This window comes from Mercurialis annua, linkage group LG2 (genome assembly GCF_937616625.2).
Source record: "Mercurialis annua linkage group LG2, ddMerAnnu1.2, whole genome shotgun sequence".
Lineage (NCBI taxonomy): Eukaryota > Viridiplantae > Streptophyta > Magnoliopsida > Malpighiales > Euphorbiaceae > Mercurialis > Mercurialis annua.
Window position 1 is genome coordinate 52,575,613 of NC_065571.1, and position 22,447 is coordinate 52,598,059.

The 22,447-nt window shown below is 34.6% G+C and overlaps 4 protein-coding genes and 1 long non-coding RNA gene across 6 annotated transcripts; 4 read left to right on the forward strand and 1 right to left on the reverse strand.

Moving 5' to 3' along the window:
- Window positions 1-703: 703 nt before the first annotated feature.
- LOC126668055 (DNA repair protein RAD51 homolog) lies at window positions 704-3,837 on the forward strand. The gene is made up of 9 exons (XM_050361271.2): window positions 704-986; window positions 1,673-1,817; window positions 1,928-2,038; window positions 2,167-2,258; window positions 2,440-2,534; window positions 2,612-2,725; window positions 2,837-2,966; window positions 3,298-3,419; window positions 3,509-3,837. The coding sequence occupies exons 1-9, from the start codon at window positions 897-899 to the stop codon at window positions 3,630-3,632; spliced, it is 1,023 nt and encodes a 340-aa protein (XP_050217228.1). The 5' UTR covers window positions 704-896; the 3' UTR covers window positions 3,633-3,837.
- A 152-nt stretch (window positions 3,838-3,989) lies between these two features.
- Window positions 3,990-11,885, forward strand: LOC126668054 (conserved oligomeric Golgi complex subunit 3). The gene is made up of 25 exons (XM_050361270.2): window positions 3,990-4,255; window positions 4,371-4,454; window positions 4,544-4,657; window positions 4,748-4,792; window positions 4,895-4,969; window positions 5,092-5,187; window positions 5,615-5,692; window positions 6,238-6,323; window positions 6,472-6,538; window positions 6,643-6,705; window positions 6,795-6,896; window positions 7,102-7,206; window positions 7,296-7,388; window positions 7,933-8,018; window positions 8,159-8,378; window positions 8,484-8,570; window positions 9,018-9,134; window positions 9,262-9,294; window positions 9,394-9,480; window positions 9,565-9,627; window positions 9,728-9,844; window positions 9,923-10,015; window positions 10,691-10,816; window positions 11,389-11,489; window positions 11,627-11,885. Exons 1-25 carry the CDS (start codon window positions 4,151-4,153, stop codon window positions 11,754-11,756), a joined length of 2,373 nt encoding a protein of 790 aa, XP_050217227.1. The 5' UTR covers window positions 3,990-4,150; the 3' UTR covers window positions 11,757-11,885.
- Window positions 11,886-13,783: 1,898 nt separating this feature from the next.
- Window positions 13,784-17,631, forward strand: LOC126667334 (pectinesterase 3-like). 2 transcript variants are annotated; one of them, XM_050360293.2, is made up of 5 exons: window positions 13,784-14,955; window positions 15,343-15,774; window positions 16,170-16,352; window positions 16,720-16,947; window positions 17,038-17,631. In XM_050360293.2, exons 1-5 carry the CDS (start codon window positions 14,028-14,030, stop codon window positions 17,499-17,501), a joined length of 2,235 nt encoding a protein of 744 aa, XP_050216250.1. In that variant the 5' UTR covers window positions 13,784-14,027; the 3' UTR covers window positions 17,502-17,631. The 2 variants fall into 2 exon arrangements, with proteins under 2 accessions (XP_050216250.1, XP_050216249.1); XM_050360292.2 differs by having other exon boundaries at window positions 13,785-14,955; window positions 16,717-16,947.
- Window positions 17,632-18,831: 1,200 nt separating this feature from the next.
- On the forward strand, window positions 18,832-20,336 carry LOC126667341 (uncharacterized). The gene is made up of 3 exons (XR_007638165.1): window positions 18,832-19,296; window positions 19,418-19,558; window positions 19,652-20,336. It is a non-coding gene; the product is annotated as an uncharacterized LOC126667341 (long non-coding RNA).
- LOC126667340 (uncharacterized) lies at window positions 20,260-21,871 on the reverse strand. The gene is made up of 2 exons (XM_050360298.2): window positions 21,800-21,871; window positions 20,260-21,603 (listed from the first exon to the last, which is right to left on the reverse strand). The coding sequence occupies exons 1-2, from the start codon at window positions 21,807-21,809 to the stop codon at window positions 20,447-20,449; spliced, it is 1,167 nt and encodes a 388-aa protein (XP_050216255.1). The 5' UTR covers window positions 21,810-21,871; the 3' UTR covers window positions 20,260-20,446.
- Between the last annotated feature and the right edge of the window lie 576 nt (window positions 21,872-22,447).

Below are 22,447 nucleotides of genomic sequence, written 5' to 3' on the forward strand. Positions count from 1 at the left end.
ATAAATATTTAATTTCTAGTATCATTAGAAGTCTTTTTTGTTGTTGTTAATATTGAAATTTGAAATTTGAAATTTATTAAATATAATTTAAATAATAAAATAAAAATTAAGAATCATTTTAATTTTCTTTTTCATTTTACAATGAAATTGTATTTCACCCGAGGGTGTGAGAATGGGATTTGATACGAAAATGACAAATTATAAGTTTGTTTGACCCTTTTCAATGAAAAATGATTTATTTAATATTTTGTAACAAGTTAAGGGTGAATTGATCTTTTATTTATTTGAGATTTGTTTTGTCGATTTTATCATTGATAAATATTTTATTTTTTGATAAGAAAAAAGTAATAATAATTTGAATGGTTAGTTATGAGGTTATCGTGGGGTGATTAAATCAAATGTTGTGAATTTGTCGGTGATTGGAGAAATTTGATCAAAAACTAATTGAAAGTGCACTTAATTAGAAAAACAATTAATAATTTATTTTTATTTTTACAAGTAAGATCTGCAAATTAGGCAATATGTTATCTGTATCATGTCAGATCATCGAATTTAATTATTAAATTACTCTGATTTTTTTTTAATTTAATGAGATTCGATAAATCGAAAAAGAGAAAAAAGAAAAGAAGAAGGAAACCAAGCCCAAGTTATTCACTCCGTCCTGAAAAGAAAATGGCCCAAATCAAAGCTTCCATAACAAGCTTCATTTGCCATGACTCTAATTGGCGCCTTCTATTTTCTTTTAAAACATCACCATTTCCCTCTCCGCTTCCGCTCTCATTCTTCAATCACTCGCAACTCACAAACCCTTCACCAACTGCCTTCATTTTTCCGTCTCCTTACTTCTGAAACATCATCCAATTTTGGAAACTGTATCAGCAAAAACCGTTAAAAACATGGCTCAGCAACAGCAGCAAAAACAACAACAGCAACCTGATGAACCTGATGAAATGCCACATGGCCCTTTCCCTGTTGAACAGCTACAGGTAACTCAAAATTGTACAAAGAACCAATCTTTTTCATTTTTAATGTAATGGGTACTCGTAATTCGGAAGAATTAGGTTTATTATCAAGTGGGTTTTTTAATGTACCTTTTTTTTCTGCTGTGAGTTGAAATGGGTGCGTCGGGTTGAATCCATACCCTGATTATTATTGTTCAATTTCAATGTTAGAGGATTGGGTTTTGGGTTTATGTTTTTGTGTAATGCCTTGACAGTTTGGGGGTTTTAATGTTCATTTGGTTGTGGAGACCAATTTAGAAAGGAAATTAGGGGTTTAATCATATGTGTTTCTTGAATTTTTTCGGTTGTTGAGATTGAAAGTTGAAATGGGTTTATGTGATCACAGTGGTTTAGTTTTGCCATCTTTAATTGCCTTGTACGTTATCTAGCTGTTGTATTGTAGAAATGGATGTAGGTTCTTAATATTTTGATGTTTGCTTGTTAGCATGTGTTTAATCTTTAGGTTGGTTCTTTGTCCATTATCTTTGATCTTATTTGGGGATTGATTTATATGAATTCATTGTGATGTGTGTAGCTTTGAATTGCTATGTTTTATCAAATTACATGCTTTTTATTGTAAGAATGTTTAAGTAGCTAGCTTTAGATTAGATGTATATATCTTTCATGATCTGAAGTATACTATAGCAATTTGACATAATCTCCACTTGAAGGAGTCTGGAATTGCTGCCCTTGACGTAAAGAAGCTTAAAGATGCTGGTCTTTGTACAGTCGAGGCTGTCGCCTACTCTCCCCGAAAAGAGCTTCTTCAAATTAAAGGAATTAGTGAAGCTAAAGTTGATAAAATCATTGAAGCAGGTAAGCCATTCCTTTGCTTTGCTTCTTCTTCTACTCTTCATTGCTTAATCCAACTTAGTTCTTGTCATTGGGATAGACATTTATTTTTGTTGAAGTTTGATCATATGCAGCTTCTAAATTGGTGCCTCTGGGTTTTACTAGTGCTAGCCAACTCCACGCCCAGAGGTTAGAGATAATTCAGATAACTTCCGGATCAAGAGAACTTGACAAAGTATTGGAAGGTAACTTTCACATGATGTTTGAAAGTTTAACAATCAGAACTAAACAATAATTTTAAGACCGTTAAGAGCTTTACGGTATTAATAAGGTCATGCTCTTGATTGCTGCAATTTCAAACTCTATCTTTCAGGAGGAATTGAGACGGGATCCATTACTGAGATCTATGGTGAGTTTCGTTCCGGCAAGACTCAGCTGTGCCATACACTATGTGTCACTTGCCAAGTAAGATCTTGTCTCTTTCACTATATGCAATTTTGCTTCCGCAACATAAATTTTATAGACTCTTTTTGTTCAAAAAAGCCAAATAGGCTGAAAATCCGAACATTGGAAAAATGTTGCTCCATCGTTTTTCTTTTTGCCGCCACCAAATGCATGCGTTTTGACTTTATCTTTTATGTTTCAGCTTCCATTAGATCAAGGGGGCGGGGAGGGAAAAGCAATGTACATTGATGCTGAGGGCACATTTCGGCCACAAAGACTCTTACAAATAGCAGACAGGTGATAATTCAGCTCCCTTGAAACATTTGTTCTTCACCTGTCTGGTGTCAGATTGTCAATGATGGTTTTGAATGTAGGTTTGGGCTGAATGGTCCTGATGTTTTGGAGAATGTGGCTTATGCTCGTGCATATAATACTGATCATCAATCTAGGCTTTTGCTTGAAGCAGCTTCTATGATGGTAGAAACAAGGTAAACTCATCCTAAATTTTTTGCATTATGTCGTTACTAATCGAAGAACTTATAGTTATGTGTACAGCTTTTCTTCTCAAAATATGAATTGTTCCAGTGAATGGTTTGCAGGTTTGCTCTTATGATAGTAGATAGTGCTACTGCTCTATACAGAACAGATTTTTCGGGAAGGGGAGAACTGTCTGCTCGACAAATGCATCTTGCCAAGTTTCTCAGGAGTCTTCAGAAGTTAGCAGATGAGGTAGGCTACAAACTTAGCCCACACTAAAAGTTCACAATTTAAGAATGCCTAAACAAATTCTAAGATATTGAACTCGGAATTCTGCTGCATAAGATGATTTTCTGGTATCCTTTCTTTTTTATCGTTGATCTTTGTTATATGCCCCCAACCTATGTTGCATGGAAATTTAACTGTTTTGGAGTTTTAAAAGTATTTTAGAAACAGAAAATAAAATTCTGATATAGTATAAGACTTAACCAGTTTTTGTGCAGTATAGATACCAATTATTGAATCCTGTATACAGAAATGTTCCTGATTTGAGTAAATTTCTTTGCATATTCATTCATTACAGTTTGGAGTGGCTGTTGTCATTACGAATCAAGTAGTTGCACAAGTAGATGGATCAGCTCTTTTCGCTGGACCTCAAATCAAGCCTATTGGTGGCAATATAATGGCTCATGCTTCCACAACAAGGTACTTGATATTTTTCTAAAAGAATATAAAAAGTTTTACATGTTCAATGATTATTAACCTGTCCTTGTCGCTTGCTGCTTGTCGTATAGGCTTTCTTTAAGGAAGGGCAGAGCAGAGGAGCGCATTTGCAAAGTAATAAGTTCTCCATGTTTACCCGAAGCCGAAGCACGGTTTCAGATATCAGCTGAAGGTGTAACTGATGTTAAGGACTAATGCAAATTTGCTGAATACTCTTTGTGAATGCATCAGCAGGCAGCTTGTAATTTTTCAATTGTATATTTTCATTTTATATGCAATCTGTATTTCTATTTTGTCAAATTGTATTTCTTTGTAATGAATCATATCTTGTGATTCTTGATGATGTAAAAGAGAATGCAAAGTTACTTGTTGGTTATATTTTAGACTAAAGTTTTTTTTTTCATGATTCAATTCACTATAAAATGAAAAATTCTGTGATTGTACAGCTTGTGTCAATAGATTAACCAAAACGACGTCATTTTAGCTTGAGTAAAAATTAAGGCTAACCAATACGACGTCATTTCACTTGGGGAAAAAATTGAGCTACCGTAGCAAACACTATTGAACATTTCCTTGCTTTCATCTTCTTCGTCGGTGCAGGATAATATGAACACAAACAGAGTGCAGTAACAGCAAGAGCTGATCTCTGTAAAACAATTCAAAAGCTTCATCGATAACAAATAATTAAAATTGACCTAAACACAAACAAAAAAATGGCAGCCAAAGCGGGCGCTACTCCGCCACCTCCGCCTACCAGTAATCTCCACAAATCAGTAGCAATTTCTAGAGGATACAATTTCGCTTCCACTTGGGAACAGGTTTCATTTCCTTTAATCTTCTAGATCTTATCAGAATTTTAGATTACGAGTCTGATCTGTATGCATTTTCACTCGATTTTATTTAAAAAAATATTCGGATGTTTTCGAGATGCAGAATACTCCTCTATCGGAGCAACAACAAGCTGCGATTGTAGCATTATCGCATGCCGTCGCCGAGCGACCATATCCTCCCAATCTGGTTTGATTTCTCTCATTTGTTTGTGGAAAAATAGACCGTTAACTGATATTATTTGCTAAAATTGATTTGGTTTTATTGTGTTTTAATAGAAGCAAGTTCACATGATCTCAATGCAAGACAATGGTGGCTTGACTGTTCCGACTATAGACGCTGCTTTCGCTGATTCGCAAGCTAATGATGCCGTTTTAGTCAATACAAATCAAGTTAGTCTCTATTTCTCCTTTTATTTTTAATAATCTCCTTCGTTATAACTTTTAATCGTATATAATCAGCATACTTATTGTTTTTTGCAGTTTTACAAGTGGTTTACAGATCTTGAATCGGCCATGAAATCGGAGGTTAGTTTGATGAGATATGGTTTATTTAGTGCCAGTTGTACAAGTTATGGAGCTTATGTAATGTTTTTAATTTTTTTGGTCGTGGTTTTGTTGTTCGTGTAGATGGAGGAGAAGTATCAGCACTATGTCAATACATTGACACACCGCATACAGACATGTGATAATATACTTCATCAAGTATGTTCTTGTTATTTTTCAGTTCTTATTTGTACTATGGTTCATAAATATCTATGCAACTGTGTTATATACACATAAACACATGTTATGTGAGTTTAATCTATTGAACATCGATCGTTTAGGTGGATGAAACGCTGGATTTGTTTAACGACTTACAGTTGCAACACCAAGCAGTAGCTACAAAGACTAAGACTCTTCATGACGCCTGTGATCGATTGGTTTGGTTTCTGTCTTTTCTCTTTTTAGTTTCTTTGGATTCTTGTTGGAGTCATCTTCTGCTTTATCCTACAATTCACATATCCTGATCCTCCAACTACAAAAATTCTTGATGTTAATCTTGCTCGAGATTCTTTTGTCATTTGCTTGCAATAGAATCAAGGACGTGCAATGCAATGGTTTAGTAGCGGACGTGCAATGGTTTAGTAGCTGTTGCATACATTTGCTTTTGTTTCTCAAATTTTCAAGACTAGCTTGAGGTTTATTTCTTTGTGCTGATGCCATAAGCTATATGATGAGAGTTCTGAATATGTTGTCCAAGATAATTGATAATAATACCTCTGAATCATTCTGAATGACAGTCTAAACTCTAGTTTAAATATTTAAATTGGTTGATACAGGTGGCTCATTTATTATTTTTGTATGCAGTTAGTAGAGAAGCAAAGACTGATTGAATTTGCAGACGCACTTCGCAGTAAGCTTCACTACTTTGATGAATTGGAGAATGTAAGGTTTGAAAGCTATCTTGTCTAGATTTCCAATCTCATTGTATGCCTTTTCTCTTTGGGATATATATTTTATTAACTTTAAAAGGACCAACCTCTTCTAAGTTTTACAAGAATAAAATGCTTAGAAGTTGTCACCGCTTCTTAGAAGTCAGCTGTATTTCTAGGAGTTTCACATTGATCACCTTCATACACATTCGAGTAAACCACAAGATTTGCGAACTAAAGTAACCTTTACTGTATGAACTTGCATTTTTAGTTACCTCTGAGTTAGGAAACTAGATACAACTTTTTAATGTTGATCGGTTGACTATGCATATGCATTTCAATTGTGGCTATGGATTTAGTCCTTTACCACGTTTCAATTCATATATCTGTTAGTAACAGAATGCTTAATTTTTCCCCGGCGCTAGGTTAGCGTCCAATGCCTTCTTTTTAATTTGCTTGATGTACAATTTGCTTGCTTCTTTGATTTTTGTCATCAATTTTTGGTGGTATTAATTTTTTTGATGGAAATAAATAATTTGATTGTCCATTTCTGTACAGATTGCTACAAATTTTTATTCTGCAAAAGTGAATGTTGGAAGTGCAGACTTTCTTCCACTGCTCAAACGGCTTGATGAGTGCATATCGTAAGTGAATGGTCATTTGATTATTTGTATTCAGATTTAAACATGTTATATTAACCTGAAAAATGTCTGCAACTTATATGTCATGTGTTGTCTTTAGTTTACTTCTTTCATATGACTAATGGTTTTTGTATTTTTGTCTCTATCTCAGGTATGTTGAGACCAATCCACAATATGCAGAATCTAGTGTTTACTTGCTCAAATTTCGACAACTTCAGGTAAGTAAGTGAGACTAGTAATATGATAAGTGAGTGAGCAGAAATACTTACGTATAAGATATGTGTTCCACTTAAAAATTTATGAGAATTTGTCGTGTTTACAGTCTCGGGCCTTGGGTATGATTCGGTCTCATGTACTTTCTATTTTGAAAGCGGCATCTTCTCAGGTGAAGTCTTTTAGTGAACATAAAAATAATGTTGTGCATTTGATGTGCAAGTTTTTGCTTTGACATTTTGTTCTTGTTTCACACTCCAGGTCCAGGCAGCAATCCGGGGCACTGGCAGCAACAAGACTTCCGTTTCTGAGGGTGTTGAGGCATCTGTTATCTACGTCCGATTCAAGGCAGCTGCAAATGAGGTAATGGCTGGTTTTTTCTCTTCCTTTGTTTTCATATGATGATGGTGAAAAGTTGAATTCTACATTATCACTAGTTGGAAATGTAAGAAGTATGATTTAAATGATTAGTATATTCTAGGAGTTTTTCTATATCATGTTAAAAGCGGAGTTTTGTTTCTCATTTAATATCTGTATTATAGATGTCGCTAACTAGTAAATATTGCAGCTAAAGCCTGTGCTCGAAGAAATTGAAAAGAGATCATCTAGAAAAGAATATGCTCAAATTCTTGCAGAATGCCACAAACTCTACTGTGAACAGCGGCTTTCTTTGGTGAGTTCATGACTGCTTGGTTCTAGTATGTTATAATTGTGTAGACCAACTGGCTATTATAATACATCTCATCTGTTTGTGCTATCTAGGTAAAAGGCATAGTATTGCAACGAATATCCGAGTATGCTAAGAAAGAGGCATTGGCATCATTAACAAGATCTGGATGTGCATACTTAATGCAGGTAGCTCCACAATCTTTTCATTTCTCATTTGCAAATATAGATGGGGTGGCATGAATCTCGCAATTGGAATTTCATTTGCAAAATTTTCATCCTTGCAATTTTAGTAGGGTAGGGAGAATGAATGTATTTAGTGATTTATGTCAAGGTTGTAGTTTAGATATCAGCGCCTATATCCAGAATAAAAGGCTTTAAACAAGATTCATACCTCTTTTAATTTTTGTATAACCTTCCAATATGTGGTGAATCAAGGTTAAAATAATTTATGATGAAATTGCACAAGTCCCATTTAAATTATCTCTTCTTCCTCTGAGTGTTATCTTTTATGCATTTTATCCTTTTAATGCTAGAAGATGCTCATTGTTGATGCATTTCTTTTTCTTTTCCTAGTATGTATGTTGTTGTTAAGAAGGCTAAATTTTAGACCATTTTGCTTTTGCTTGTTCATTACACGTCAACTGAGCATTAATCCCACATTTACCGTAATCGGTACTGTGAATTATTTAGATCCTTCATCCCTTATTGGTTGACACAACTGTAATTCCAGGTTTGTCAACTCGAGCATCAACTCTTTGATCACTTTTTTCCATCTTCAGAGGATATTTCTGGCCTTGCTCCATTGGTTGATCCTCTGTAAGTTTGTTCTAGGTTTGATGGTTTCATTTTTTGTTATCGTGCTTATTCATTTCTAACGCTATCCTTCATTTTCTGTGCAAGTTTAATTATGGGAGTTCTTGAGTTCATTTTCAATGTATGCCTGTGAATAATTTCAGGTCTACTTTCTTGTATGATACACTGCGCCCAAAACTAATTCATGAAACAAATGTCGATCTTCTTTGCGAACTTGTTGATATACTCAAAGTGGAAGTCTTAGGAGAACAGCTTAGTAGTAGGAGCGAGTCATTGGCTGGGCTACGTCCTACATTGGAAAGAATTTTAGCGGATATTCATGAGCGACTGACTTTCCGTGCTCGAACACATATCAGTGATGAGGTGTGTTTTCTCATACCACGTTGACAATACAACTGCGATACTTCTGTTTCTTGCTTTTGGAAAGTAATTTTTTTCGTTCTTGATATTTTTCTTAATATTTTACAGATAGCTAATTTTATTCCTTCTGATGAAGACTTGGATTACCCTATGAAGCTGGAGCGATCTGCTGAGATGAAATCAGATACTAATTCTGTAAAGTGTCTCACTAGGCCTTTCTTTCTTGTATTCAGTTTTCCATATGTTATGAGCATGCTAAATTACAATAGCTGATTCAAAACGATATCTCTAATCTAGCTTTACGGTCTTTACTGAGTGGTGTTGTTTTTCTTTCTATGTTACATGTACTTGACCCAAGTGTGACCATCCATTTCTGCTTGTCAATTCTTCCCGAACATGCTTGCGACAAGTCATGCTGAAACCTCATGGAGCTACTACACAGCTTACACATATATTGGATATGCATGCAATTTTATATTAATCAAACATAAGTTGTATGTAAAAGAAGTTATAATATACCTAACTGGCTCTCTGGTTACCAGCTCATACCACTGGGTCATTTTCGTGTTTGCATATAGGAATATTATTTTCTTTATCTTGCGTTCTTGTTTTTGTCTAAAGTTCTATTATTTGATTCTGCAGGTTGAAGAAACTTCAGAAGCAATTAAAACATGGTACCCACCCTTGGAGAAGACTGTAACATGCCTTTCAAAGCTGTATCGTTGTCTAGAGTCATCTGTCTTCACTGGTTTAGCTCAGGTGTTTGAACCATTAGAGAATCACTCTTGCTCTTTTTACTTTTATTTTTTACTCTCAGAAAATTGTATCTGCTTGTGCTGTCAAAAAGTTGACCTTTTATATTTTCTTGCATTGCTAATTCTTTCAGGAAGCTGTAGAAGTTTGCTCCCTTTCTATCCAAGTAAGTTGCTAAACTTTTAAACATTTATATTATGGTAGGTCGTAACTGTATTAATATTTTCTTGCTCATTTTACTTTTATTCATTAATCTTTGCTACAGAAAGCAAGCAAACTCATAGCAAAAAGAACAACAGCAATGGATGGGCAGCTCTTCCTCATCAAACATCTTTTAATCTTAAGGGAGCAGGTTATTTCTTTCTTCCACTTTTCAGTCTTGGTAGTTATTTATTAACTAGCACAACTATTTTAACCCCAAGTTCTGATCTTTCAGATTGCTCCATTTGATATAGAATTTTCCGTCACATACAAGGAACTGGACTTCTCTCATTTGTTGGTTAGTCCCCTTGAAAATATTATTTTGGATGTTCCTAATTCTCATTTATTGCACGGTAGTGTGCAAATATTACATTTCATCGTTTGACTTTCATTTTCAGGAGCACTTGAGACGTATACTTAGAGGTCAGGCCTCTTTATTTGATTGGTCAAGATCATCTTCACTAGCAAGGACTTTATCTCCCCGAGTTTTGGAAAGTCAAGTAGATGCCAAGAAGGTATTTTGGATTGTTAATCTATTTTGTGCGAGTGTAGGATATCCTAGTTACAGTTTTGTGCATCTTTGTTATTTGCAGGATCTGGAGAGAAGTTTGAAAGCAACTTGCGAGGAGTTCATTATGTCGGTCACTAAGCTGGTCGTGGATCCAATGCTTTCATTTGTTACCAAGGTTTGTTGTCTGATTACCAGTTTGGGGAGAACTTATGTATGTACGAATCTATATGCATAAAATCCATCAGCTTTTGGTAAATGAGGAACTTTTTTGGTCTGTAAATAAAAAATGCATTTCAAGTGCACAAGAGTCGATCGCTTTATAAGAGTTGTGGGAATGCTATCAATTGTACACTGCCTTCTTCCAAGCTTGCGTTAAAGAGAAATTTCTAGCACATGTATCTATGACCTTCATATCACAAAGGAACAACCATATTGTTATTTTCGAGTCTTTACCAATATGTATAACATTAGCATGAAAGCAGTTAATGAATGGCCGATTACGGTGATAACAGACCATAATGATGCCAATGTGATTGAACCTTTTAACCTGCAATTAGTCGGTGTATAAGTCGACTTATCCTATCCCACGTACATATTGAGCCAAGAGAGTATTTCAGTTTTTTGGATATAAATTCAATGAATCAACTAAATTAGTTTCATTTTCGGCCGTCCCCCAGCTCATCTCCTTCTCCTTTTATTAATTGTTTTGTGGATGTGATAGAGAAATATGTGATACCGGGATAAGCCTTCTTAAATAGTATCAAATTCAGCAGTCTATTGGTCTATTCTTGTACCCTTATTTTCTGGTATTACAATTATATAGCATGACTTATTTAACATGTAATTTTAGGTTACAGCTGTAAAAGTTGCACTATCATATAATACTCATAGTGACAAAGCAGACTCGATTATGGCCAAACCCCTCAAGGATCAAGCCTTTGCTACTCCGGAGAAGGTGGCTGAACTTGTTCAGAAGGTATGTTACTTGACTTGATCTTGTTCATGAATCTTAGAATTCACCGTCTACATGAACCATTGGATATTAGAATACTTTTATTTACTAGTTAATCAGAATATTGATAAATTGTGAGAAATCATAACCTCCACATAAGGACTTCCCTTGAAAATTAAATAGTTTTAAAATCAAGTAGTACAAGTGTCTCATCTGTGAGCCTGATTCTATTTACAAGTGAACAATTTTATCCTTTTTGGAAGCCGTTACATAGATAGCTTATTTTGCAAAGTAGCATAAACAATTATATTTAAATAGGATCTTCCAAAATGCAAAATTCATTGTTTTTCTGTTCAAATTGTTGGTGGTACCTCTCTTGTAAAGATTTAAAATGCTTATGTAGCCGATAGACAAGCTGAGCGCTTGTATAACACCTTTCTTTCCTGTTCAAACTAGGAGGGCTGACAACAAGACTTTGTTTGCGAAATTCTTTTCACGGGTGCTTATATGCATGGAATTTATGGTTTAGGGTTTAAGATTACAGTGTCGTATTTTTCCGTATTTAGCTGATAACTTGTACCGCATTTCTGGAACAGGTAAATGCTGCCATTCTACAAGAATTGCCAACGGTGATGGCGAAGATGAAGATTTACCTGCAAAACCAATCAACAAGAACAATACTTTTCAAACCAATAAAGTAAGTTTGAAGAGTTCTTATGCCTAATTTTACAAATCTCAAACCCATACGAGTTGTGGCTTTCTTTAAATATGTTTACAGTAAGATCATAATTTTATGGTAGTTCAAGTATCACCACATATGTTGCACCTATGCAGGACAAACATTGTTGAAGCACATATTCAAGTGCAGAAACTTGTGAAAGCCGAGTACTCACCTGAAGAACAAAGCATTATTAATGTGACGTCCATACAACAGCTTCAACAACAACTTGACAATTTCCTGTAGGATTTATGTAAAAGCTACTTAAATTTTTTTCCTGAAGGAGTCAGTTTGTATAGAACTATTTTAATTTCCTGGATGACCTATTGTTTATGTATGCTTTCTAATTTATTTGTTGTTTATTGGCTAAATTCATTTTGGAGGCCCTAAACTATACGATTTTAGTTTATTTAGTCCCTCATTTTCTATTTGACTTTCTCAGATTTTTAAACTTTCACTTTTTTGGACGACTTAAGGATCTAATCAGTTAGGCAAAAGGCTCATTTTAGCCTCTGAGGTCGGACCGAAAGAATAAATAAAACTCTGAGGTCGAAGTCTGCTCACTTTGATCCTTGATGTCGTCCAAAATGGTTTATATCACACCAAAAATTTAACTCTGTCAGTTTTTCTGTCAAGTGATGATGTGGCATGTATGGACAAAGTTCAAAAACATCCTTAATATTTAAAATACTTACCAATTTTATATTTATAATTTTTTTTAACAATTTTCACCCTCCTCTTCATTGAAATATCAATAATTAAAAAATTCTTAAAGTTAAAATATTAATTAAAATAATTAAAGCACAACTAAAGACTTCGAACCATAATTAAATGCTACAAAATCCAATTAAATAAATTGAAATTTATTTAAACCAATTAATGTTAAGCTTAAGCTTAATTAAATTAAAAATTAAAAATTTAAACTTAAAAATTAAAAAAATAATAAAAATTCACCGGAGAAAACAAATAGGACGAACCCGTTCGTCATCTCCGGAGAAGAACAGCCCGGAGAAGACGAATGGGTTTGTCCCGTTCGTCTTCTCCAGTGACTTTTTCTAGTTGATTTTTTTTGCCGGAGATTGCAAATGTGGTTTTCGACGGGTGTTTGGGGGTGGGCGGATGAATTATATTTAATTAGTTGGATTTTGAAGCGTTTAATCTTGTTTCAAAATGTTTAATTGTGTTTTAATTATTTTAATAAATATTTTAATTTGAAATATTTTTTAATTATTTGATATTTAAATGAAGAAGAGGGTGAAAATTGTTAAAAAAATTGAAAGTATAAAATTAGTAAGTATTTTAAACATTAAGGATTTTTTTGAACATTCTTTCTATGTGCCATGTTATCATTTGACAGAAGAAACTAGCAGAGACAAATTAGTGTGATGTTAGTCGTTTTGGACAACTACAGAGTGTGAAGTGAGCCAACCTCGACCTTAGGGATTTATTAATTTTGTCGGTCTGATCTCAGAGGATAAAATGAGCCATTTGCCAATGAATTAAAAGGTGAAAGTTAAAGAACTCAATAAACCAAATGAGATTCACTTAAAGAATTAGTAAATAAAAAAATGAAAATTTAAAAGACTTGAAAAGGACGGACTTGATGAATCAAAATTGTATAATTTAGGAATTTTAAAATAGATTTAGTTTTATTTTTTATGTTTATTTGTTTATTTGCATACCAAACATGCACTTAAAAGGCACTCCCTCCGTTTCATAATATCTGTCGCATTTGAGAATTATTTTTGGTCCATAATATTTGTCACTTTAGAGTTTCAATATCGAGAAATTTTTCGTATTTGATGATTTAGCCTTTTGTTTTTTTTTTAATTCCAGATATCGAGAAATTTTTCATTTAAAAGATGTTGATATGGTGTTGAAACAGTGGTTATTTTGTTGTACAGATCAATATTTTTTAAAAAGAAAGTTGCTCGGTCCTTAAAATTGAAAAAAAATCTTATAAAAAATTGCCAAAATCGAAAGTTCATGTTAAAATTGCATAATACGTTAAAGTTCATGAATTTTAAAGAAATTACACCTTAAATGAAGTTTTATACTATAATATATACAAGACATCACTCTTAATTTTAAATATGAGGACATATTTATACTTTTTTAAAATTAATATTTTGTGTAAGAGCTTAAATAGAAAAAAAAATTAGTTTAAATGTGCAGTGGAACAAAAATTAGTTAGTTGGGTCAAAATACATAAACGAGAAACATTAAATTTTGAAGTGTTGGTCTTAAAATACAAGTTGAGGGAGTGGGATGACCTTTTAGTCGTAACGAAATTAACTGTTTAATTGGATATTTTTCTCCATGCACTACTGGTGTCTTTCTTCAAGATTTTCAAGAACTCAGAGAATTCAACAACAAAAACCCAAAAAAAGACTTACACTCATAATAATCTTCTTGAACCCTTAAAGGCTTCTCTCTTGTTTCCAGTACAAGAACAAGAATTCTCTTGAACTAACTACTCTTCTTGCTTCTCAAGACAAAATTGCGTTAAATAATTGTATGGAGATGTGGGAGCAAACCCTGTACGAACTGGAACAAGCGCCTGATGATCCAGAGATGGCAAGAAAACATTTCTCTCTTGTTTCCAATGAAAAAAAACAAGAATTTACTCCAAATCATATCATCAACATGGCCTGTACCAGAACTTTATACCCTTCTTTATGCTTCAATACTCTATCTTCCATTCAAATTCCCAAGAATTCTGCAACTTTTGGCCACATTCTTGAATTTACAATCAATGAAACTGAGAAATCTGTAGCCACCGCAAGAAAACATGTTACGGGTCTTCTTGGTTTTCAAGATTTGATTTCTCAAGAAAAGATTGCGTTAAAAGATTGTTTGGAGATGTTGGATCAAACCCGTTACGAACTCGAACAAGCACCTGATGATCTTCATGCATTTTATGCATCTAATCTCAAGACTCTGCTAAGTGCAGCAATGACTGATCAGCATACTTGCATTGACGGGTTCTCTGATTTCAAGAATCAGAAAGATTTGAAGTCCAAGATTCAAGACTTGTTTACTCCGATCACTGGTATGATTGGTAATTGTTTGCCAATCATCACATATATGGAGAGTGTAACTGATGAGGATATAAAAACTGTTCAAGAACGGAAGAAGTTGGTTAAGTGGTTTCCAAGAAGCAGGTTTTACCCACGGATGGGTTCTAATATTAGGCCTAACATTGTTGTTGCTAGAGATGGGAGTGGTAATTGTAGCTTGATTGGCGAGGCTATAAAGATGGCACCAAATGGAAGCAGGCATAGATTTGTGATCAAGATCAAGGCGGGAGTGTATAATGAGACGGAAAATGTACCTAGAGAAAAGACTAATATCATGCTGATTGGAGATGGGATGAGCAAAACCATAATCACAGGGTCTAAAAACTTTGTTGATGGGTTTTCAACTTTTGATTCTGCTACTTTAAGTAAGTATTTCTAGCATGATTTCTTGTTTCTTAGATTGTTTTCTTTGTTTAGGGACCCTATGTTGCACGGAACCTTGTCGAATCTTATGTTTCGGCGTTTCATTTCCGTTTCAGAAATGATTCTGAAAGTCTAAAACTTTATATTTGTAACCTGTTTCGACATTTCCTATGTTGCACGAAATGAAAACACTATAATTAATGGGGAATGGTGAAATAAGACATTTTACAAGAATATGTGACAAATATAAAGTTTCGAAGTTAATAGATGCATTTCGGAAAGTAAAACGCCGAAATGTAGCACTCGAGAAGTTTCCGTGCAACATAGCATTTGTCTGTTCTGAGACCTTGAGTAGTGATTGCTGTAATATCTTTCTCGAATTGTTTCAGCTGTGGCAGGTGACAGATTCCTAGCCAGAGACTTAACAATCATCAATACATCCGGGCCATATAAATTTCAAGCAGTAGCTGCAAGGGTTACCTCTAACTCCGCATTTTACCGCTGCAACTTCAGTTCATATCAGGACACACTTTTCGCTCACTCCCTTCGCCAATTCTACCGCGAATGCACAATCCAAGGCATGATTGTTGTTGCTTTGGATGGGAGTGGTAATTGTAGCTTGATTGGTGAGGCTATAGAGATGGCACCAAATGGAAGCAGGCACAGATTTGTGATCAAGGCGGGAGTGTATGATGAGACGGTGAATGTACCTAGAGAGAAGACTAATATCATGCTGATTGGAGATGGGATGAGCAGAACCGTAATCACAGGGTCTAAAAAATTCCTTGATGGGTTTTCAACTTTTGTTTCTGCTACATTAAGTAAGCTTCTTAGCATGATTTCTTGTTTTTTTTTTTTTTTGGGACCCTATGTTGCGGGGAACCTTATCGAATCTTATGTTTTGGCGTTTATTTCTGTTTCAGAAACGATTCTGAAAGTCTAAACCTTTATGTTTATAACCTTGTAAGAACTATTGTTTCTCCATTTCAACATTTCCTATGTTGCACGGAAATGAAAACACTACAATGCGAAATGGTGAAATAATACTTTTTACAAGAAGATGTCACAAACATAAAGTTTGGAAGTTAATAGATGCATTTCGGAAAGTAAAACGCCGAAATGTAATAGTGGAGAATTTTTTTCGTGCAATGTAGAATTTTCCTATTTTGAGACCTTAAGTAGTGATTGATGTAATTGTTTTCTCTAATTGTTTCAGCTGCGGCAGGCGATAGATTCCTAGCCAGGGACTTAACAAACATGGATACCTGCAACTACATTTCATATCAGGATACACTTTTCGCTCATATCATGCTGATTGGAGATGGGATGAGTAGAACGGTAATCACAGGGTCTAAAAGCTTTGTTGATGGGTTTCCAACTTTTGATTCTGCTACCTTGAGTAAGCATTCTTACCATGATTTCTACTAGTTTCTTGCATTATTTCGTTGTTTTGGGACCCTATGTTGCACGAACCTTGTCAAATTTTATGTTTCATTTCCGTTTCAGGAATGATTAAGAAAATCTGAAACTTTAAATTTATGACCTTGTGTTTTGCTGTAATCCATTTCGACATTTGCCATGTTGCACGGAAATAAAAAGTATAATGGGAAATAGTGATATAATACTTTTTACAAAAATGTATAGTTTTGAAGTTAATAGATGCGATTTCAGAAAGTAAAATGCTGAAATGTAAGATTTGAGAAGTTTCCGCATTTTTCTGTTTTGAGACCTTGAGTAGTGATTGCTGTCTCGAATTGTTTCAGCAGTGGCAGGTGACAGATTCCTAGCCAGGGACTTAGCAATTATCAATACATCCGGACCGAACAAATATCAAGCAGTAGCTGCAAGAGTTACCTCTAACTCTGCATTTTATCGCTGCAACTTCAATTCATATCAGTATACACCAAATGGAAGCAGTGTGATCAAGATCAAGGCAGTACTAATGCTGATTGGAGATGTGATTAGCAGAACAATAATTGACTCTGCTACCTTAAGTAAGCATCCCTTCCATGATTTCTTTCTAGTTCTTACCTTTTTGGACTTGATATTCAGACTTTGAGTGTTTGCTCATATCAATTGTGTAGGGGCTACACAGTGCAGTGTCAATGATCCCCCCATTGATTTAAATGACTTTTGGGAATGGGCACTAATTGATATACAACCTGAACTAGAGCAAGATGCTCCAATCCAGCCTGAAAACAACCAAGCAAATGATGAAAATGGAGATGGTTATGGTTCCGATAGCGATTTAAGTGACGCCCCCTCAAGCGGATCATTAGTTGAAGTACTAGTCGAAACAGCGGCATTCACCGATGAGGCATATGAGCTAGTAGCATCTTTTCGCGTGATGGATTTTGCTAATCTCACAGAGATTAATCAATTTGTAGAAGGAAGGGTAAACGCTTACACAGATGTGAAAGGATTACCACCAATAGAGACAGTTGAATATGTAGATAATGCAGATCATGAATTAGTTATGGAAACACTTACCTTGGAGGAAATTGCGTCGAGATTAAAATGGGTTTGGGTGGAACTCATTGGTGGCTAATTGTCAGAAAGTTTCATGTAACGTAGAAATTGAGAAAAACAACAGCAACTAAAGACTGTAAAGCCAGATTAGAGATATGTTTTGAATGAGCTATCATAATATAGTATTGACAAACTGAATACAAGAAAGAAAGGCCTAGTTAAACACTTAACAGTGATTTCATCTCAGCAAATCGCTCTAGCTTTGTAGGGTAATCCAAGTCTTCATCCGAAAGAATAAAATTAGCCATCTGCAGAAAAATAAGAAAAAAATAGTTTCCAAAAGGACCAAAAGAAGCATCACAGTTGTATTGTTGATGTTGTACGAGAAAACACACCTCATCACTAATATGTGTTCGAGCACGGAAAGTGAGTCACTCGTGAATAATAACAGAAAATAAAAAGACCGTCAAACCTAGAACAAACTTACAGGCAAGATGGAAAAAAGTGATGGAAGAGTTGATGATGCTTGAGTTGAAAAACCTTGTGTCAACCAATAACAATACACTATGACTTGGATTAGACACCTGGCATGTCCCCCGGAGTAATGGAAGTTTCAAGTTATGAATCTACCTCACTAGGATTCTGTCTTCAACTGCATTGTTCGGACACAAACACCCAACGAAATGAAAATTACAACCAGGAAAACTATGTAAATAACAAATTCATGATATTGAACACTAACTAAAATCAGATGGGAACATGTTAGTAATTAGTAACCAAAAGTTACTAGACAACAGAATGAAGAGAGATTTGCTCAACCTGTTCTTCAATTCGCCATTTAGCTTCTCATTGTCGACGCAATATTCTTCGTGATAGCCTGCCTATTGCTGAATTAAGGGAAACAACCACTCATAAAAAAGATTCAGAATCTTGGAGAGGGAGGTCTCGTTCATGGAAAGTTTGGAAAAGGAAGCCTTCAACTTCGACAGTTCCTATTCGTAGAGCCCTTAACACCATTCAAAAAGAGCTTAATTCTAGAAGTGTTATAAATATCACTGATAAGGATGCTAATCAGGATAATTCAATCACCAACCGCCAGGTTCCTATGGGAGCACATGATTTTTACAGCTGCAACGGACATTAACGGAGTTAACCAAAGTTCACAAATCTCTGAAACTCGTCCTCAAGCTTATGAAGATCAGCTGCTCAATGTTGCTTCTAACTCAGGTCCTGATGATGCTCTCAGTGATGAAAGTATTCATCAAGTTAATAATGCTTCCCATTCTTAGGCAGATTTGGCAGAAATTGCAGATGACTCCAATCAAGGATGGCATACAGCTTCCAAGAAGAAAAATAAGCAAAGTAAAAGCAGGCAATTGCTTACTAGTCTTCCAAAGCGTTCATCGAAATAAACTCAATTTATGAATTGCCTTTATTGGAATTGCAGGGGCATCGGTAATCCGAATACTCTTCGTATGCATTTTTCACAAGATTAATTTTCTTTGTCTTGCAGAACCTAAAGTTTCCATTCAAGCCAATATTCCTCTTGGCTTTTGGAGATCCCTTGGGTTATATTTGGTTACTACTAGCATTGGCCCTATTGCTAATATTTGGGTTTTTGCTTCTCCTCATTTTATTTCTTCCTGGAATTGTCATACTCAGGATCAATGTGTCTCTATTGATTTTATCTTCAGAAATATTAATCATAGGGTGACTTTTGTTTATGCTAAGGCTTTAGCCTATTCTTGTCGTCGTCTTTGGCAGAATTTACGTGAGCTCTCAACTTCAGAGGATTATGTGACGGAGGTTTGGGTCACCAATACTATTAACCCTCATCCGATGATTAATTTACAAATTAAGCAAAAGTCTCTCAGGTACAAGCTTCATTCTTGGGATTGGCAAGTCCTTGGTAATATTTAGCAGGCAAAAAATGTTCTTCAAGATGTCCAAGATAATATTTGTCGCAATGGCTTTTCTGTTTCTCTTCATTTACAGGAAAGGAATTCAGTTTTAGATCGTTACTTGCTGCAACAAGAGATTCTTGCTAAAGATAAAAGTCGTATAAAATGGCTCGAGGCTGGAGATCGTAACACTTCTTTTTCCATGGCATTGCTAATAAAAAACCTTCGCTTGCGGGTATTCATATGTTAGAAATTGATAGTATTTTAACTGATGATCCCACTATCATTGAGAACCATGTCACCAATTTCTTTGCAAATTTATTTTCAGATGCAGCTGTGAATGACAATTCTGGTCACGATTCGCTTATTCGAGATTGCATTCCTTCTATTATTTCTGAAGGTAATAATGACATGCTTGTTGCTATTCCAACAGATGAGGAAATTCGTTCTACTATCTTCGGAATGGATTCTTCTAGTGCGCCAGGCCCTAACGGTTCACTGGTGTCTTCTTCAAAGAGTGTTGGGATATCATTAAACCTGATCTTATCAAGGCTATCCGCCATTATTTTTTTATCGCGGGTGAGATTGTTCCTGGCATTAATTCTAATTTAATGATTCTCATTCCTAAAATTGAGCATGCTATTACTATTGATAAATTTCGTCCAGTTGTTCTGTCTAACTTTATTTAATGAGTTTTTCATTTGTCGAGTTGCTTAGGGGGTGCCAGCCTAGCTTAGCTGATATTTCTAGATGCATCTCCGACGATTAACTTGCTCGAATCTTAAAGAAAAAAAAAAAGAGATTTGTATCATTCCAAGATGAAGCTTCCTTCATAAGAATACACTGGGGCTTGGATTAGAGAAGGATTTATATGATCCTAAGAATCAGAAGCGGTCAACATAAATAAGACATTTTTATTATAGCAGACAAGAAATGTAATTGTAAAATAAAAAATACCTTGGCTCATTGTTTGAAGCATAGTAAAATTGAAATCAAGATTACATAAGACTAAATATGAGATCAAGATAACATAAAGACTAAAAATGAGATCAAGATTGCATAAAGACTAAAAATGAGATCAAGATTGCATAAAGACTAAATATGAGATCAAGATTATATCAGACTAATTATGAGATGGGAATGAAAGAATTGGAGTTGGCCAATATGGAACCGGAAGCACAACGACATTGTGTATGCCGAGATTGGATGTGTCGCAATCATACTTGTTCCAAGTATCGGTTCTTAAATTGCACGAAACTACAGAACACTTATCCATATTCAAATAGATAGTGTCCGGATCATTAGGAGAGACGCCTATCACCTTTCCAATAAATTTGCCTTGCGTAATGGATCTATTCCTTAGATCATTAGGCATATTCATATTCCTTAAATCGACTTGGATAATTGAAAACTTTCTGAGAGTATAAATTTCCTTAATTATCATCCGAGTTTTGTAGACTTTAAATAAACGCAATGAGTCGCGACCTAGACCAAGGTGCATCCAAGTTGTTCTTTTAGGTAAAAAACGAAAGCACCTGCGCCTGTAGGCTGAATAGTAGAATATCCCATTTTTGACGAGCCAGTACATTTTATTGCGGTGAGGAACAGCAGGAGAGATGAGCGAAGACTCGTTCACTATCACATCCGCTGCTATAAATCCCGTAACAGCATCGGACCATTGTTTGCTTTCCGATGTAAAATATTTGGCGAGAAATGCTTGTTTAAGGTGAGGACGACTTAGAATTGGACCGTAATCAAAAACAGCAACCACCTCAAACTTAAACTCGGAATTAATAGCACCAGCAGAGCAATAGTAAGGCTGACATGTGAAACCGGCAAGTAACGGTCTGGAAGGAAGAGGAGGGAGTTCAGCAAAGTGGTTTGTAAAAGGATTGCAAATATAACATATCAACTTCTCCACATCAAGGCATAAGCATAAATCATTGCAGGAACCCACAATTTGAACATTGTCAGGTTTCTCGTGATCGAAACACGGCAAGAAACTAAGGGAAGGCTTAGCCTGCAAACAATCAGGTTGGGCCTGGGGAGTTAAATTCCCAAAGCTGCCGAACAGTAACTCCGGTGGTGGTGGTTGGTGGCGGTTTTGGTGAGCTATGAAGCCACTGACAAAATCAGGATTTGAAATAAGATTGAACCACCGTTTGCACACTGACTTGCAGACGAAAGTAGACTTGCAAGTAATTCGATTAAGGATTTCTGATAAACTATCATCCGTGAGATCGGTAATACATGTTGTACTGCTCATTCTTGATGCTTCCTCTAAAATATATATAAAATAAATTAGTTAGCTTCAATAATCCAAAAACTTTCAATCAGAATTTATTAGTTTACATCCTGAAACTAAGAATCATTAAAACCAATCTAAATTACGATTTTATACAGTTTAATCCAAAAAACATAAACGGTCAACACTCAATTTACAAATAATGAAATCGTAGCTTGCAAAAAAGAATACCTGAATCCATATAGAACAAATTGCTGGTTTGCTGCACCTTCTTAAGGAAGCCCTAGTCTCAAAGAGTTTTTATAGCAAAAGAGTTACGTGTTTAGGATGAACATACTCTCTAATCTATTAAATCAAAAATTAATGATAATTATCTTATAATCTATTAAATTAAAAATCAGTGATAATTATTTAATAAAAGTTTAAGTAGTTTGAAAATGTTCTAGTTTTCTATTCCATGTCATCGGGTTTAATTTTTAAATATATCGTTTTTTAATTTAATATATAAAATTATTTAAATTATTTTTAAATACTCTAATCGAATTATATAAATTTATTTTATTTATATTAAAAAAACTATAATTTAATATATATATATATATATATATATATATATTAAATAAATCATAAATTTATCATAAAAACTATCTAAATAAATTAAAACTAAATATTGCTTCTTATAAAAATAAATTATTAATATTTTTATTAAATATTATATAATATAATATATTTATAATTTAATAAATAAAAACAAAAATTATACCCTTTACAGTCACTTTATATCTAAATAGCAACAGTTAATCAAATCTCACCAAACACGTATGATCTATCAGTTACCAGCCAATAGTTATCAGCAACAGCTAACAGTTACTAGTTACA